The sequence below is a fragment of the Nymphaea colorata genome, chromosome 10 (assembly GCF_008831285.2).
Source record: "Nymphaea colorata isolate Beijing-Zhang1983 chromosome 10, ASM883128v2, whole genome shotgun sequence".
Taxonomy (NCBI): Eukaryota; Viridiplantae; Streptophyta; class Magnoliopsida; order Nymphaeales; family Nymphaeaceae; genus Nymphaea; species Nymphaea colorata.
In genome coordinates this window covers 20,527,084-20,546,036 of record NC_045147.1, presented here as the reverse complement: position 1 = coordinate 20,546,036, position 18,953 = coordinate 20,527,084, and the positions used below count along the sequence as shown (strand labels likewise).

The 18,953-nt window shown below is 37.6% G+C and overlaps 1 protein-coding gene across 1 annotated transcript; it reads left to right on the top strand.

Moving 5' to 3' along the window:
• Positions 1-5,677: 5,677 nt before the first annotated feature.
• On the top strand, positions 5,678-11,563 carry LOC116262472 (uncharacterized). Its single transcript, XM_031641887.2, has 6 exons — positions 5,678-5,844; positions 8,278-8,382; positions 8,499-8,653; positions 9,295-9,382; positions 10,709-10,926; positions 11,076-11,563. Exons 2-5 carry the CDS (start codon positions 8,348-8,350, stop codon positions 10,833-10,835), a joined length of 405 nt encoding a protein of 134 aa, XP_031497747.1. The 5' UTR covers positions 5,678-5,844; positions 8,278-8,347; the 3' UTR covers positions 10,836-10,926; positions 11,076-11,563.
• Positions 11,564-18,953: the final 7,390 nt, after the last annotated feature.

Sequence of the window (18,953 nt, the reverse complement as noted above, 5' to 3'; positions counted from 1 at the left end):
AGAGTTTGACTCAACATTCAGAGAGGACCATGTCCAATGTAGTGAGTTTAGGAGTACTGCAGCTCACACAGCTGTTCACAATCAAGGTCATTTAATGTTATCAAGGAATCTTGCAGCTCTTATATCCAATCCAGTCATAGCTTGTTATATCTTTATTCTGGCATTTATGTTCTATTAGGTATGGGATGATTTGATGTTTGTGTTACTTCTGTCATGATACCTTACAACTATAAAACAGGTAAAAGAATATTTACAACAAAAGTTAATCTAGCATCTATGCCTATTAAAAGCAAAATAATGGAAGATTTACATTATTTAGTAAAATGATGAACATCACAAACTGCAAGTGCAAGGGGAGATGCATGTCAAGTGCTTCGTCCACTTGGCTAGGATTTTGGATGTAAGGGCTGCAAGTTGAAGAGGGTCAAGAGCTCGATAAGTGGGTTAATTGAAATGGATGGGCTATTGATTCAATGAATCGGTTGAATTTTTTGTGAATTTAGTTAACTAAGGAATGTGCTTTTAATTTTAGAAAATTATTCAAATAAAAATAGGAAACAAATGTAATAAAAATTTCAAAAAATTAATATGAAATCATACTCACTTTAGAGAAATCAATTTTCAATATATCAGTCGTCTTATAAGAACAAGTAAAAAAAAAACAAGCATATCAAATATCTCAACGTATCAAACTACAATGCATTTGTAATCATATTTGAAGTGATTTGAACATATAGGAGATTTCATTTTTCTGTTTGGGTTTCTATCGACTTGGATTCACAACTTTGCCTTTCTTTTTGGGTTTCAAATAGAAAGGTTTTTAGCCATTGGTGAGATTTTGGCTTTTATGATGATCCAAGCTTTGTGTTTGAGCTTGTGCTTTTCCTTTCTCCTTTCTTTTCCTTTTTTGGCAAAAAAACTATAAGGGTTTTGTTTGTGCTCTTTTTTTATGGAATGTACATGTGTATTTGTAAAATTGTTCAAATATTGTTTTCTTTTCTGTTGTAAGTGCATCCTTGGAGATGGGCTAAATGATGGGTGATTCTGTCTGTATTGGCTGATTCACTCCCAAGTCAAAGCCATTATGCAGAAAATTGGTGGATTTTGTATACTCTTGGACTTGACCCTTGCATCTGATTGAGTCTATTCGCCAATTCATGCTGGTTTAGACCAATTCTTACAGCAATGCTCCAGGGTGCTGCTATGTTGGTATAATTTGGAAGGGTTCTGCCTAACCCTGATCTTGCTACCCAAAAGAAGGGGAGAAGAGAGCCTGATTATGTGGAGAGGTAAATTTCTTATGTTATTTTAGTATTTAATTGTTTGCTTGGATTTGAGTTATTGTCAAGGTCTTCTTCTGCGCATAGAATTTTTTTGGACATTTGCCCAATTTCATTGATTTGGTTGTACTTTCAAATTTTATCCGGCAATTCATAGTATTATACAATATCGTCAAGTGCAACAAGGTGAAGCGATGTGCTAAGCTTGTGAAATTTCAAGATTTGATTCAACATACAACGTTGAATAAATCCTATGCTAGCTAAATTCTACCATGTTGCTGAGAAAAAAAAAAAGTAAACAAAGCAAAAGTATAGCTATATGATAAAAGAAATAGACGGATAAAAGCTTTAATCACAAAAGAGAGACAGAGAGTGAGATGGGGACCCGAGTGATAACCTGAGGTGCAGGCTTGATGTGCGTGCATGGGGCGCCTCAAATGAATACTAGTAGTGTATGACACCAAAATTGGTTTAAAAGATAGACGGATAAAAACCTAAAAAATAGAGAGAGATGGGGACCAGAGCAGTAACCCGAGGCGTAGGGCCGTAGGCTTGATGTGCACTTGGGCTGCCCCACAAACGAATACTGGGCGTGTAGGACGGCGAATTTGCTTTCAGTTATAGTAGGATATACTGGTGGTGAAAGCCACTGCTGTAGGTCTATAGCGGTGATATGATCGTCACCGGTATAAATCATCTTTAGCGGCGCGGGGCCTCACTGCAATAGGTCTATGCCGGTTCAAAAGATCACCGCGTTAGATCTGTAGCGGTTGTAATCGTCACCGGTATATCATAGAAATAAGAACCTAAACTTCAATACCCAAGAATAAAACATACAAAAGCTCTAATCCCATTTTTTTTCTGTTCATTTAATATAACTAGTCTTTGAAATGGGGACGGAATGGACATATACACGCACTTAACTATTTCTCTAGATTTTATGAACTTTGGATAACTTCATGTCTTATAATTGAGGAAAATAGAACCCATGAATGCCTATTGAAGGATTTTTGAATTTCACAAAGTTCTTGACCATGAAAAAACTAATAAACATCAGCCTTGTAACGCACCTCGTTGTTCCACGTCCAAAGGATAAAATCTTTGAGGAAAGTACGAAATTAAGGCCTATGTCTGGAATGAAAGCCGAAATGAAGCATAATCATGCTTCCCATTATCTATTGACTCTGATTAAACCTGTCTAATTACAAAAGAAATTACTGTTAACGGTATATACATTCTTTTAGTTTGAATTAAATGTGCCAAAATGATTTGGCTGGCTAATGTTTTCTAAACATTTTAGCAGCATGTGAACGGAAACAATGATTTTAAATATTAAGTACAAAAATCATACCGTGTTTTCCAAGTCCTATACTAGAAAATATTATTATTACTTAACTAGTAAAAGCATTTTGAACGTGGATCGACCAGCTTTTCTGGACTGTCTAGGTGTCAATTTACTAAACTACCAGAGAGTTCCCCAAAACAGTTCTTGTGATCCCTTCTTCTTGAAAATGATATGTAATTATAATAACCTTTTATCTGCTCCAATATCCCTCACACCCTAACCTAATGCAATTTGGATCCAAATGTTGTTGGATCTTGATTATGATTCTATAGGCCTTGAAACGTGGACAATCTTAAGATTACGTACGGTGAGAAGAAGAAGAAAATGGTCATCTTGACCAGACGGCCACAATCCGACCCCTTTTCGGATCTCATTGACTATGGAATCAAAGAGATAGAATAGATAGATGGATGTACATAATGATATGTATCCGTTCACCATTCGATGCATCACTCACAGAGACGAGAAACAGACAAGAAGAAGGAGAAAACATGGTTTGCGGGATCCTGAAATTGTTATTAGATGATGCAAAGGGCCTCCACAACAACGAATTCCTTGGTGACCATCATTTCCTTTTGTCTTCTTTATAGTGTCTATGTTTCTATCTTACATAGAGGGGACAGGGAGACTTCACAATTTCACATGCATATTTTACTTCAATATGAATGCAAGAGCAGCATCTTCGACGCATGTACAACTATGAAACGGTTAAAGAATGTTTACAACAAAAGTACTGTTAACGGGATACACAATTCTTGTAGTTTGAATTAAATGTGCCAAAATGATGTGGCTGGCTAATGTTTTCTAAACATTTTAGCAGCATTTGAACGAAAACAATAATTTTAAACATTAAGTACAAAAATCATGTGGTGTTATCCAAGTCCTATATTAGAAAAGCAGCATTTGATTCAATTTGTTCCTCTGCAAATATCTTGTGCACTTAGTGATGATGAAAATTATTGGAATCGATGGTCTGTCTTCAATTGCAGGCAAGGAATTGGTTCCACCAAGCTGGTTTTGTTAGCATATGAAATTAAACAATGTTACCATAATGTTAAAAATGAATTTTAAGGTAAATAAGAGATAATAGTAATACAAAAACATAAATAAAAACAAGATTGTCTTTACCTTGGGATTGATCTTTAACATCAGTGAGATATAGATTACCAATCTTCTGAGTGGTGCTACACATTGTGTTGGAATGCCAAACCGAACAAGGCTTTTTCTCTTCATTGACCTAAAGTCACAAAGAAACAACACTACACTTATCCATAGCGACAATCATAGACATGTTTCAATGGCGTAGACAAAATGAAGGGAAGTCTTGAGGAATTGTACTGAGAGATGCTACCATAGGTGCATGAATTTTTTGTTTTAGATATGATATAACACAAAGCAAAATTCTGGCTTCTCTGACAATTCGGATTGAAGGAACTCGAACATGTTCTTGACTCGACCATGAGCTGAGGCATTAAGACTTTTAGGATTTTCCTCAATTATAACAGTTAGGTTGTGCAATAATATGAAGATATAACCGTTTTTTTTTAGCAAAAGAAGAGATTATCTGCAACCAAGGATAATACACAAGAACCTGACAACAAAGACAATATTGGTAAACGTAATAGCAGCGTGATGCAGGAACTAACAATTTCTGTAAGTGTTAATAACTGCAACTTACAATTCCCTTGTTCTTGGCACTGCTAATAAGCACCCCAACAAGATTCCTTGTGTCACAACTTGCAGAAATACTAACGATGGCCCATCTTTTGATGTTAGCGGTTGAAGCATTTGCTGAACACAACAAATGCCTATCAAAAAACTAAGATTAACTTGAAACAAGGAGCTCTATAGAAAATTACAAGTATACATATATATATATGAAAAATAAGCACCGTTTGGTCTATCTTCCAAAGGCCATTTCGTGGCATAACTGATTCCCCATTGCCAAAGACAAGTTTGAACAGAAACCCCAAAACAAAAGAATTTAAAAGGTCAGTACACCTCTAATTTGTGTTACCATATACAGAATTACAGCAAAAATGAGGCAAATCTGTAATGTGCAGATACTTTTGGAAGATGAAGAATTCTACCCTGTATCTGTGTGTAAACTGTTCTACAAAGTTAATCATGTTCTAAAAAGTTAATCCCAAAGGCAGACAACAAAGGATCCTCATGCTGATCACTTTCATTGCCTACAAAAGGAATCAGCACATGAATCAGACCAATTAGATTCTATACAAGGATAATAACATTACTTATCATCAATATCATCAATACCTCTTCTCCCTCCCGTTCGTCCTCCGTCTCGCTCCTCTAGCCATCTCCATGCCCATCCTCGCTCTCGGCCAATTCATTGACCGTCTCCAAGTCTTCGTCCTCACCGGGACCAGCCGTCCTACCCACAGTTCTTACAAAAACAAATTATATGAATCTTTTTTAGTTTTAATACCATAAAAATTGATATTAAAACTATATATTTGAAAATTAAGATGGGTATGTTAAGCCAAAAAACTTAGGCGTTGATTATTAAACAATTTGAATATTTTATTTGCACATTAAACAATATCTAAAGCACTTAGGACTGTTGAATGGGATTACAATTGAGAGAGAGAGAGAGAGAGAAGTAAGATGAGTTGGTAAAATAAGTTAAAGGTTTAAACTCGAAAACTTGTAGAAATATTGAAACGCGAACAAGTTAGAGACCGAACCGATGTATAAATTGGATTTTAAAGAAAATATTGATTCATGAACTTTTTTTTCCTTCTGATTTGGCCCTCGCAAATGACTTTTCGTTCGCCTTCTGTTTCAATTAAATTTGGCAGACACCACCCAGTTCAGGCCGCTGGACGTGCGAGTGGCGGTTAGGAGCTCTCGTTGGCGGTTACAGGAACTCCCACACACTCTCTCTCTCTCTCCCCCGTGCGTGTGCTCTCTCTCCCCATCTCATTTTGGTTTTTCAAGAAAGGTTTAGGGCGTCAGCAAGATGCCCCGCCGGAGTTCGAGAAGAACAAGTTCGTGACCCGCCTCACCTACACCCTAGACGTGATCGGGCTTCAAGGTCTCCTCCTATGGCTCCCTCAATTTCGAGGAGAAGGACGGTAAGATCACGCTGCGTGCGAAGAAGAGCAAGCTGGAGACCAGCGAGGTAATCGGCGTATTAGAGATCCTCCAGCCGTTTGATGGGGATTTGGTTCCTAGGTACCCAAGGACGTCAAGATGGTACGCTCGTTTTTGGGATGGTAGATTCATCGCCATGCCCTCCCCTTCTCTTTGTCTCCTCCGCTGAGTATAGGTTGAAATGCTTTAAAACGCAATTTATGCATATTTTTTCTTAATTTGTTTCAAGATTTTAATGGTGGCAGCCTAATCCCCCTGGTTTACAACTTAACAGCGCACATTTAGAATCCGTGCACAAGATTTTGTTGATGTACATTTATGAGGTCTGATTATGATGATGAAAGATGAATTGGGTGCTGAACCGGTGTATCCTACAGTTGTAAATAACGAAAGCATACATTAGCATGTCCAGCGAGTTGAAAACATGTTGCTTGGTCTGACTCAAAGTGATGGTTGGTGAAGATTTGCTTTCTATTACCAGCTGTCTGGTGCTAATATAGAGGGAACGAAAGATAGAAAAGGCCATGGGTTTTTGTCCTTCCTGTGCTCATTTCTTTTTAGCTCCATTATGCAAAGTGGTACAAAACTTAGATCATGGGATTTATCTTTTCCGTCCTTGCTGCGTTCATTTGTTTGCCTCCACTATGAACATGGTACAGATCTTTTCCTGTCTCTGTCACCAAAGTATTCATTCTTTTATTTTATTATGCCATTAAACATAGATCGCTTTATTGTGTGATAAAATTTTCCAGTTTCTGTGATATGATGTTTTATAGCTTACCCAATAAGGTGGAGGTGGTACTATCGGGCATGCCCTGTTGCCTGGACCATATATTGTCTGGTTACTTCACACATGGTAGATATAGACCAAACAAAAGCTAACGTGATCCAAACTCATACTCGTGTATGCCTTTCTTGTTTACTTGATCAAGGCCCCTACCCCCTAGTTAACGGAAAAAACGTTTCTCCTCGATAAAGCTCTACACCTGCAAGATGTTAAGTTGTGTCCTGGTGCACTGCTAGTTTGCAAAAGCAGGTATTTAGATTTGATAGGAGTTCAACAAGATTCCGAACCAGCGAGTTTTATTAGCCCTGCATGGCTACAAAACATTAGGATCTTTTCAAGACTGAATTTCCTTTAAGCTTTGTATCATTTCTGCTGGTTTGAGTTCTCTTAATAACAAAGATGACAGTAAAATCCTTCAGAAAGGGGTGAAGATCCAGCAAGCACCATATAACATTATTAGTTGTCAAATTTAAAATTTTATAACTTTTGGGTACCACGAGATTCTGGGAAGTTTCCTCTCCACATGAAATGCACATTTCTTACATTTGCCATAGATTTTCTTCAATGCGCCCAATTTTACTTACGTTACCACAATTTTATAGATAGCAAAGTAGATTGCTGGTCTTGGCCTTTTTTCTGCTATTTATGCTTTTGTTCAATAAGTATTTTAACTGTTTGCTTGCTCATAGGGTTAGCACTCTTCTCTATTAAAGGGTTTGTTAATGCGTCCGAAAAATTTGAGACGATATAATGATATGTCAAGACTTTTTCTCACTTTTCACATAAACAGTTCATGCCATGTATGGAGATTATCATCTCCTTTTCGGAAAGAAGGGGTAACCATTCATTTTTTAGCTTCCACTTCCATTCATGAGACATTATCATGCTCTAAGAATCTGGTTCTTCCATGTTTAACAGTGGTTGGTAAATGGGGATATGATCTATGTCTGGGTTGTTCTTGAATCAGATTCAATATAATGCAGTTTGTGAGCTTGAATATTTGGCCCTTAACATTTCTAATTTGACATTCTTTGAGAGAATGTCCTAAGCAAATCCTTCTAAACAAGTCTTATCGATCTTAACAAGTTTCCGACCAGTTCTTCCATGTATTTCAGAATTATAAGTCAAGGGCCAGTTTGTCATAAACATCATACTGGAAACCATTTCTCATCTAATGGAAGTTCATCTTTATTGATCCTCAAGTTGAATATTGGAAAAATGAAGTCAAAATTCTGATCAGGTAGAAGCAGTAGATTTCTACATTAGATTGCTTTTGTTGTCGAGGTGCACTAGTGTTAGCCTCTGCCTCTGCCTCTAATATACGCTGATGGCAAGATGTGCCTTGATGTTGAAATGGCCACAAATCCACAAGTGCTGATGACTTGGCCAAAATTTATTGATGTAAGAAAAAACCAACTTTTTTGAGTGGGACGTTAATTGCTCTTTGAAACTTCACATTTAGACAATGATCATGATCCAGATGAAGGCATCAAGAAAACAGAGGAGGTTCTCAGTCTACGAACAAAAGACACTTTGAAAGAAGCCTAGCTTAAGATTGACAACCTATAGATTCTTTAAGATTGAACGTGAAGACCTGATTAACATTTATGCCTGTGGTGTTGTGCACTGGGTAGCTGTTTTAATTGCATGGAATTTCTTTTCATCATGGTTTTGGTTGTTGGAGTTTCTCGTACTGATTTGAATAGGATCTTCTGAACTGATTGCTACAAGTTTACTTCTCCTTGCAGCTCTCTTTCGGCAAATCAGTTTACTACAACATCCCAACCAACCTTAGGAGAGCTAACTCCTTTGACGGACATGTCTGTTGTTGCAGTCTGGTTTTCTCTTGAAAGGTAATGCATGCATTTTTGTTCTCTTTGACAGGGTTTTAGTTGGTTGAGTTGTTGACATATGATGAGATAAAAAGGTGGGTCATGAAGAATCCACATGTTTTGATATTTTTGTACAGAGAAACCCTGCTTAGGATATATTTAACCATATTAGAGTGCAATATTTCCCTTTCACGTTCTAGGGAGGGAAAAAATAAAAGGAAGGAGGAAGAAAGTGACAAAAGAACTTCAATTAGGGGCAGAGAGATGAAACCAAGTGAAGACATCTGTTTAGGTACGTAATGTTCTTTTTTTTTTTTTAAATCTCAAGATGCTTGTTAGATCATCAAGTTGTAACTAAATTGCATAAGATCAAAGTATTGATTCCAAACTTTGTTTGACATTTACTTCATTAACAATTCATGACATGGTAAATAGCTAAAAGTACTCCAGCATGCTTGAGTGACTTTGTTTTTTTAGCATTATAGTGGTAGGTATTAAACTCTTTGATCGATGCATTAGTTACTTTAACAAGCAGACAAACTTGCCCCGTTTATACATTTTGCGAATGGCAATATGCTGCAGGCAGCAGCAACATGTAGCTTGCGCTAATGGAGGTAGTGCTTTCTAGGACTTTTACTGGCATTTATTAAACGGCGGCCAAACTCATGTCTCTCCCAAACCAGTGCATGCCCAATGCTGGTGGGGTGCCGGGAGAGTGCACTTATTAAACCCTGGGAAAGGCAATAAATGTTGTAGTGTAATTGTTGTTTTTCTTGTTACTAGACCCTCTTTTAGTTTTTATTTTGTTATGGTTATGCAATTCACGTGCATCGATAGATTTTTTCTTCCTTGTATCTTTGTTCTTTCTCTTTTGAAAAAAGTTTTAGTGAACTTTTAATATTTAGAAGTTACAATTTTCCATTTTCCACTTAGTAGCACACATCTGGAGCAAATTGATCGAGATGGGTGCGTCTTCTCCGGATTGCTTTTGGGTTTCAATGTTATTCTCAATGAAAAAGTCGTGAGTTGAACATTTTCCCTTCTTGCCCATTTGCTTACATGTTATTGTCTTTGATTTTTGTCTTCCTTTCTTGTGAAGGTTCCGTTCTCTCTCTCTCGCCACCTCTTATCTCTTTCTTTGCCTATTGCAGTGATTCTTCATCTACTTAAATAACCTTCTTTTTCTGGTCCCCTTTTAGTTTTAGAGCCGGTTTTGCAACTCGTCTTCTGCACACATCAGTGTCTCTAATTTGGTTTTAGAGCCAGCAACAGAGAGGGGTTTTATCAAAATGTCTGTTGGGAAGCAGGAAAGAAAGAGTATGGGATCAAGAGAAAACGTCCCTTGGCTCGGAGAATCGTTTTTGACATCTCCCACCCGAAAACTTGGTTCATACCCACGCCATCCATCCATCATTTTCATCGCTCTTTAATTCACTTCATATGTAGAATTTTGATGTTGGTTATTCCAATTAGCTAGACTTACCATTGGAAGCTGCGTTTTTGTTCAGTTTTAAGAGATTCTTGGTGGATAGATGCATGGGCTGAATGTTTCTGAATTATTGAGATCGAAAACTTGTTGCTCCAGTAGGAATAATGAATGACCTGTACATGTCATGCGTTTGGATTATTTTCATTTTAAGTACGGTGCATCTTCTATATTAATTGTCTCGGAAATGCTTGAAAGCTTCAGTAATGAATCATCAGGGTCATCAGTTTTGTAGGGCCATCAAGTTTTGCAGGGTAAGTCACGCCACGGCTCCCTTGGGGAAGCCACACTTGCTTATAAGGGCCCCATTTACAGAAAAATGACAAATGATGTTTTTGAATGTTATAGCTTGCAATCCGATTGTTGTCTCAAAAAAAAACTCATGACACACAGTTCTTCATGATTGGAAGACTATGGGTTGTTATTAGATGAAGCAATATTAACTATGTCTGCAGCTTTGTTGACTTTACAGTTTATCACAGTATAATGATGGAATGGAAACTGAAATTCTTCGAGGATTAGGAGAATGGTGCAAAGAATGGATAAAAAAACAAGAAAATTTTAACAACAACAAAAAAATAGAAAGCATGAGAACGAAGGCGTAAATAAAGAGTGCTTTGGTATCATATCGCCCATTACATAAATCTAACCCTGCAACAAATGCAATAATTGTTCCTTGCCATTACCAGCATCCACATCCAAGATCACTGACTTTTGATGACGAGGATAAATTGCCCCAACTTTCTTTTGCATTTTTTCCTTTCCATTTAAATGAACCAAGGCACCGCATTTGTTTAACTGTAATTTTGACTTTCCTACAATTGATATTTTACATTGTTTCTTTCTCAATTTTCTTGATAGCATGTACGGGATGTTTTGTAGCAGATTTGGCATCTTGTTCAACCCAATTGGTTTCTTTCTTCAGCTTCTTGACCGGAAGCCATTTGACATTTCCTTGATATTAGCTTGCGAGTGTATAGAAGAATAGGCTTTTGGGGGCTCCATTTGTAGGTCCACTTGGGTCAAGGACGAAGAATGAATCTGATCTTTGGTTGGTGCATGGGTTCCACTGACGTAAGGTCAATAAGTTATCTGCCTCTCCTTTCTTATGTATTTTGTTATTTTTTGTTTCTCGCTAGCCAATTAAAAGATTTCTTATGTATTTCTTTATTTCGGTCTTTCAACGGAACTTGCTTATAAAATACATGGCGTTACTTTTGTTTTGCAGGATACAAATATTCGAGTAGATAGAACATAAAACCGAGCAAGGATTATATATGTTGATACCAAGACGTGCTTAAATGTTGAAGTGGCTACAAGTTGTGGCGGCTAGCTAAACTTTATTGATGTAAGAAAAAAGCAACTTTTCTGAATGGGACGTTTATTCCTCTTTGAAGCTTCACATGTGGACAATGGTCATGAACGGTTCTAAGACACTCCAAGCTAAGCTTGACAACCTTTGGATTCTTTAGAATTGCAAGTGAAGACGTGATTAACATTTACATGCAAACCATTCAATTGCATATAAACCTGAAGGATGGAGAGTTAAAAAAATCCTATGCTACAGCTAATATAGTGGTATTGATTACAGAGAAATAGCTGAAGTTTTGTTGAATAGGAATGTTAAAAAAAATGTAAATGGAAGGGAGCAACCGGAGTTTCTAGCTGCATAACCATGCACGCTGGAATGAAGTATGTACACCGCATGTCATATGAATCTGCTAGATCATGCTCTTGAACAGATGTCTTATATTTATTATTCGGAACGAGTCTCCAAGGCTACAGCGGTGATTCTAATCACCGGTATATATCAATAACGGTGGTTCACTTCGCCGTTATAAGCCTATAGCGATGGTAGTTTCCGTCGAAACAGATGTTTTGCGGTGTGGAAGGTCACCGGTATAGGGCCCTCCACCGGTGACCAATATCGCCGGTAGCTTCAAAAGGCTATAGCAAGGAAATACCTCACCGGCATAGGTCTATAGAGGTGATGGGCACTTATAACGGTGAAGATATTCACCGTTGCAAAGCTACAGCGGTGATCCAAACGGGAGAGAGCGAGAAAAGAAAAGAAGCGGGGAAAAATGTCTTTTGTGTGGGAAGAAGAAAGAGGACGGGATGGATGAAATATTCTACGTTTGTCCTCTTTCTTTGTGCACTGATTCATGTTGTTTAACACACTTAAGTTACTAACTCTCTGCTTCTCACAATTGCTAGGAAAAGCTGAAAAGGAAGCTCGACCTCTGAAGAACGCAGAGTCGGCACATTAATTCGTCTTTTGCTTTGCTTTCTGGTTCTTTTTCTTGGCTTTTTTTTTTTCAAGATTCTCTGCAAAGCTATACTTTGGTAAGTATAGATGATGTTTTATGTTGTTGATATCCATTAGCAGCGCAATGAGTTTATTTGTAAAAGAAGGAGAACGTGTTTCACGATTCATCAAGTAACTTTAATGTCTGATTTTCTGTCTTCAAGAAATACGATAAACAATCTATTCGGTTTGAAGGTTGCCTATGTTGTTATATTTGTCACCTTGACACTTCTTGAAATTATTTATCCAAGAGAGGAAAACGAGTTTCTTGTAGCTTTTATGGGAAAATTGAAGGATTTTGCCTCATAAGTATTGGGCAAATGGTTTGAATAACGCTACACTAATTTGGAATTGTTGGAGTCATTCCCCTTTAGGAAAAGTTATTCACATGCATGTTCTTATACAAAAACAGCCATGTGGCAGACGGATTATATTGTTTTTTTACGTGAATTTGTCACCATATACCTTATGCGTTGCAGAGAAAGTTTGGCACTCCATGCTTACTTTAATTTTTATACGAGATGGAATAAGATACTATGCCCAGTTTCTCTGGATTTAGACATTTGTAGGTTCTTAAAAATTTTGAATTTTAACATAAAATATTCTTGGAACCAAGTTTAAATTAATTGGAATTTAACTGTTCCCATTTATCAATCCCTGTGGTGGAATCTTTCTTAGATGGGGCGACCGAAGGCTGGAAATAGGTCGGCCTCGAGCTGATCCGAACTTCATCGAGTCCACCATGCATACTCGCATGTTTTGGACTCAAGGGGCAGAAATTTGAGTTCAGAATTGCTGAAATTTGTACCCCATTCTTTCTCTAACTAACTTGAGATCCAAAAAATTTACATCAAATGGATTGGATCTTTTTCTGGATCTTAGACTTGAATCTGCATTGACACATGCAGAATCCATATCATAAGATTTAAAACCAGGCCCCATTATCTTTGCTAGACAAGTCATATGTATCGATGATCGAGTCGCCGTTTGGACTGGCTAGACAAATCAATTACTTTAGGTTTTTATTTTATTTTTTGGTTGTTCCAATCAATTATAAATTTTGCAAAAGCATGCACAAATTGATTAAGTAATAAACCACTTTAAGCCTGGAAGGGCATAAAATCCCATGCAACTCCATATAAGATAACAAGTAATGGTAAGAGCGTCGTATTAATAATTTGTTTCATCACCTAAATTATAAAAGAAACAAGCCATTAATTAAATGAAGCAATTCAAAATCTCAGTTTTCATTTGTTAAGCTTGCAGTGGTTAAAAGGTACCTTAGACTGTTTATGGAATATTTAAGGTGAAATCTTGTAGCAATTGTTGGGAATCTAATTATTTAGAACTCAAAAATTAAACAATGCACACATTTTGATTGTAACTTTTATTTTTAGCTCATTTCTCTAACCAACCAGCCAAACTTGTCTATGCCTTGAATTTGAGTTAAGGATTCAAAGCAAACCATTAATTCAATAGGCCTTAGAAAACGATAAGCTGATTTTGTGAAACATATATAATCAAGACTAATGTTGTAAATATTGGTGTTCGCTCTCCATATCAATTTACTTATTAATACATAATCGGCACTTATCACTAATTTTATTTTAAATTACAAAAATTAAATTATTTAATTAATTTAAAAAGTAAAAAGCAAAAATTACACAAACCTATATATGGGCCTTAGTTATATTTAATGAATAAAATGTTTTTTGTTTGCATGGAACGATGTTTAAGGTACTGCCCCATATCCAACCCAAGTCATTTGAGACATAAAAGGGAAGGAAGAGACAGAAAAGGGAAGGAAAAGAATGTAACAAAAAAGAAAAGATAAAGGAAAGTGATCGTTGGGGAAAGCAAGCGTTGCAGTTTCTGCAAGTTGTCTCAGTCTCTCTTCTCTTCTCTCTCTCTCTCCATCTAGCTGTGGTCGGAGGAGGGTTTCCGAGGAGAACCTCTGCCCGAGGAGGGTCTCTCCCCTTCCCGTGGAGCTCAACCTCACGTTCCTCATGTCCAAGCTGGGGGAGCAAGCCGCCACCAGCATCAACAATACCTACATGGGCAACGTCGTCAGAGGTCTCACCGTCTTCTGACCCATTGACGGCGTCAAGTTAGTGGCAGGTGGGAGCTTCATGCTTATGGTGTTGGTCGCCCCTCTTATCTTGATTGCTTGATTTAATTGCATATACGGTAATGCCTATAAGTGATTTACACAAGAACATATACGATAAGTTTGAATTTACGCACATATGCGATCTGAAAAATATAAGTCTTAAGTCAAGAAAAAGACAGAGGTGATAGAGGAGAAATTCATTGGGTCGCAATAACAAAAAGTGTTTTTTAGGTCAATCGAAGCATGTGATGAAGGGATATCCTTCATTGGAGCATTGTCGTTTAAATTTCATATTTCTTTTGCAGATACTCATTTTTCAATGGTCAGAATAACCGTTAATCAGTTGTTATCAAGCACTTTGGGGCTCGGTCCTGGGTAACATTGAAGAGCAAAGTTGAGGACTGAATCCAAAATGATCTTACAAATTAACCATTTCACACGAATCGAGTTTGCCAACAAAATAACCAGTAAAGGAGTTTTAAGATGCTGCATCAAAAGCTTTCGAAAGAGTAAGTTAGGTGCGAATTGTGGTAGGAATCCCACCTAGTTTATGAAAAAAGTTGATCTTTAATTTCATGTGTCTAACAAGCACAAGCAACTTTCTCGGCATGGTGCATTACAAGGCCGTATGAATGTTAACAATGTTATGGAAATGGCTCTCTCCTGTTTGATGTGTTTCCTTTACTTCCTGCAGCTGGGAAAGCTATTGAGGTTGGAGTAGATGGCGTAATTGTTTGGAATCATGGTGGTCGCCAACTTGACTGTGCACCTGCTGCAATTTCTGCCCTTGAGGAGGTAACGTCGACTCACCTCAAATGATTCCAAAATTGCTATTTCTTGACAAAAACAAGCTTTTCTTTTTTCCTTCTCAAAACAGAGTGCAAGAAAACTTCTATCCATTTTGTCCTTTCCCTGATAAGCTGTTAACACATTTGAGAGATGCATGATTCCCCTCCCTGTTGGTCTTCCTATTTCAAGCATAGGTTGTTCAAGCTATCGCTGGTAAAATTCTTGTTCTGCTTGATGGAGGAATTAGGCGTTGGACAGGCATGTTGAAAGCCTTGGCTCTTGGTGCCCAAACCATTCTGGTCATCTCTCTCTTTCTCTCTGTATATACATGCTCGATGTGGTTACCCGTTAGCTTTATCAATTCGTTTTGCTTCGTTATGTTTGAAGATATAGCAGGAATTCATTAAGTAGTGGTGTATAGCAGGTTTTAGACTTTCTCATTTAGGACATGCATGGTGGTTTATGCATTTTGTTTTTTGGTGTTATTGCTAAGAGGGTTGCATCTTAGCAGATTCTGTTTGTGCTATCTAGCCAGGGGTGTAGTCTATGGTTTATCATACCTTTGGATTGATTTTTAGATAGTAAAACCATAATTTGAGTCATATTCTTAGGACCTTTGTATGCATATGCATGGGCAGAGAAATCTTGGGGAGCCGTTTGTTCCATTTGGTCTTGAACACGAGCTTTGATCAAAAGCATTTCAAACCATTCAGTCCAATCCAACTCAGTCTTGAAAGTGGCCTTTTAGTTGGCTAGAAGAGTGAGTTGTTGGTGTAGGCATTTTTTCTTGGTGATCAATGATCAAACCCTCTGCAAGGAAACCTTACGACATGAGAATTTGGGGAATTTTGTCCACCACAAGGCTCTACTTTTATGAGGAGACTTTGGGGAGAACTTGTTCCTTGTGTTGTATCCTTTTGCAAAATCATCATTTCACAAAGTCCTTGTGCAACCAGAACACAAAACTAGTCAAAACTTTGGTGGATAGCCTCACATTTTGAGTCTAACACCCGTAGTTTTCAGTGTCATTTACCCAATGATTTTATAAATTTGGCTGCATATGATTAGTTTATCCTGGGCTTCCTTCGAGAAAAGAGAAGAGCTTAACTCAAACCATTTGCGAAATTTCCACTCATTTGATCACCTAATCTTATGGAAACTGGTTACCTTTTGATCAACCTTTTGTGTAAAAGGCTCTGCTTGTATGGGGAAGTTGGTGAAATTCGTTCTTCTACAAACCAACCCATCTTGTTTTGAAATCACCCTTTCTTTAGCGAGTAGAGTTCCATCCTCCTTGTGACATAACATTTGATGTCAAAAACTTTTGTAAAAGAGAAAATTTTACATTTTGCTTAAAAGCTTTTTAAAATTGTCTTCTCACACAATATTATGTCTTTGCTTTATCTTTAGTACCTCCCCGAGTGAATGGAGAAAATTTCAAGTTCTTGTTAGCAATCAATGGAAGAGGAAAAATGAAAAATCTTGGATATGTGCAATCAAGAAAAATCCTATGAAGCTGAGGAAGTCAAGACTAGGAAAAGCCATTGACTTTGGTAATTAAACATCTACAAGGATTTAGGAGGAAAATATCCCGAGAGAGAAGCCACAATGCTCTATAAGATCTTGGCAGGTAGCAAAATGAGAGTTGAGAGATGGGCTCGGGGCTTGTGTAGTCGTTCCTCTGGGTCAGTAATCAAGAGTACCGGGTAGGCATATAGGTGATTTATGTCTATTCCGTGAAGATAATGACTTATGAACCTTTTGATCGTCGAACACCCGTAAGTTGAAGCGGGTGGGACACGTGATAAAGCTACACATACCCACCAAAGCGGTGGAGCTTCGTAGTAGCCTTTGGGGTGGTGAGGTATTCCCTCAAAGGTGAAGGTCGGCCTGAAAAGAAAAATCAAAAGCAAGAAAAAAAAATCAAAAGGCAAAATGTCGAATGTAAAAAAAAAAAAGAAGCAAAAAAAAAAAAAGCAAAAGGTGCCTGCCAATAGATGAAAAGCATGAAGGCTGAACTCGCGGGAATTGAATGTGACAATCTTTTGTGGATGTGCAATTACGGGGTCAATATCTTTTCCTCTTTTTGATTACCTACGATGTTGAGGGTGATTCTTTTATGTTCATATTTTGGAAATTGAATGAAATCCCTTCTAGAGATTCGATGACATGGATGCGAAATGAATCTTGGTGCTTGTATGGTACTATGGATAAACGAAAGACATGTTATTTGCACAACACAAGCACTCAAGCTTATGAGTTAAATTGACCATTTTGAACTATTTCAAAGTAAAAACTTGACATCTCTTGTTATGTTTCGAGGCCTCCTAGGCATATGAGGAACTAACCAATCCCCTTGGTCTTCAAAGATCTTTGTCGTTTCATTACCAAACCGCTAGGCCGTTCTTGGAATGGATGAAACTCCTCAAAGACAGGCCAATTATGCTTAATGTGACAATTTGTCCATCTTTTCCTCTATCTTGGGAGAGTCAGATCATTTGGGAACCTCACCCATTATTCTCTCTTAATTGAGTATCTGGTTTTCAATGGCATAACTTTGACTTAGGGTTGAGACTGTCATAAAAAACCTCTTATCTCTTTTCAAAAGAACTGGTCGATTTTTTATTTATAACATTTTTGTCAAAGTGTTATGGGTTTTGTCCTTGGCTTCATCCAATATGTGTATTGGCCTTTTTGCAATAGGTAGTTTTGCAAAATATAGTGTTTCTTTATTATCCGAGGTAAAAAGGGGGTGGAAAGCCCCATATCTCTTGCCTAACCCATCTCCATTAATCGATCTTTTTCTCATCTACCCCGTCCTTTCTTCACCCTTCTTCCGCTTGGCTGGCGTATGCTTTTTTCAATAACAAAAGTGAGCAGCCAAGGGTGGAGGTATTCTTCATAGTCATCAACTATCAAGCGGTGCCTTTGCTTCAGCAGGGTCCTTCATGTCTTTAGACCAGGTTAGTACTCAATTTCTTCTTGTGTCATGTTAGTTGAGTAGATGCCTCAGGTATTGTACTTGTCCGGTATAGGTCAAGGTTATTGGTTTCATTTGTTTTCAGTATGATCATATTCTTTCTTAGTTAGATTATTTTAGTTTTGTCGAGAATTGTTGGTTTGATTTATAGTAGTTCAATTGTTTTATTTTATTTTCTGCTTTAGTGGTTTTCCAGCATAGTGCTTGTCATGTTGATTTTCACTCCCATTGTGGCATGGGTTGTTTAGTCACATAGTTGCTTGGTTTTTTATTTTTTCTGTCTTTGCTCAATTCTTTTGATAAATAAAACTTGATCAAGTTCTTGGGTCTACTGGTTGCGTCACATTCTTGATGTATTCTTTGAACTGCATATCTATATTGCTTAAGTTTGTAGGTTGCTTGATTGAATATCTATGACAGTTGGAAAAAGGGGGCAGGTTTTTAGTTGGATGTTGGAGTTTCTTTGCCCATATTCATTTATTTAAAAGAAAATGAGTGGCTTTGGGGTTGCTTGATTGAATATCTATGACAGTTGGAAAAAGGGGGCAGGTTTTTAGTTGGATGTTGGAGTTTCTTTGCCCATATTCATTTATTTAAAAGAAAATGAGTGGCTTTGGGCCTTGCTTCTCAGAAGAGACTTTTGGTGCATGCACATTGACGTTGACATGAGAGGATTTCACTTGAACTGCTTGGGGAAACAGCGAAAAAGCATCTGCAGGCATAAATAGAGAGGGACGTTCGATCAAGAAGCTGCACCAGCAGTATAGTGAACTGCCCTTCTCTTTCTTTTCTGTTACAGGTTGCGGCGGGACACACACAGTGAGAGCAGGAGAAAGCTCCAATCCTCATTCAATATCAGATACCAATGGCTACTCTGAACAACATTGCTCATAGTTTAGAGCATCTTAATCACGGGCTG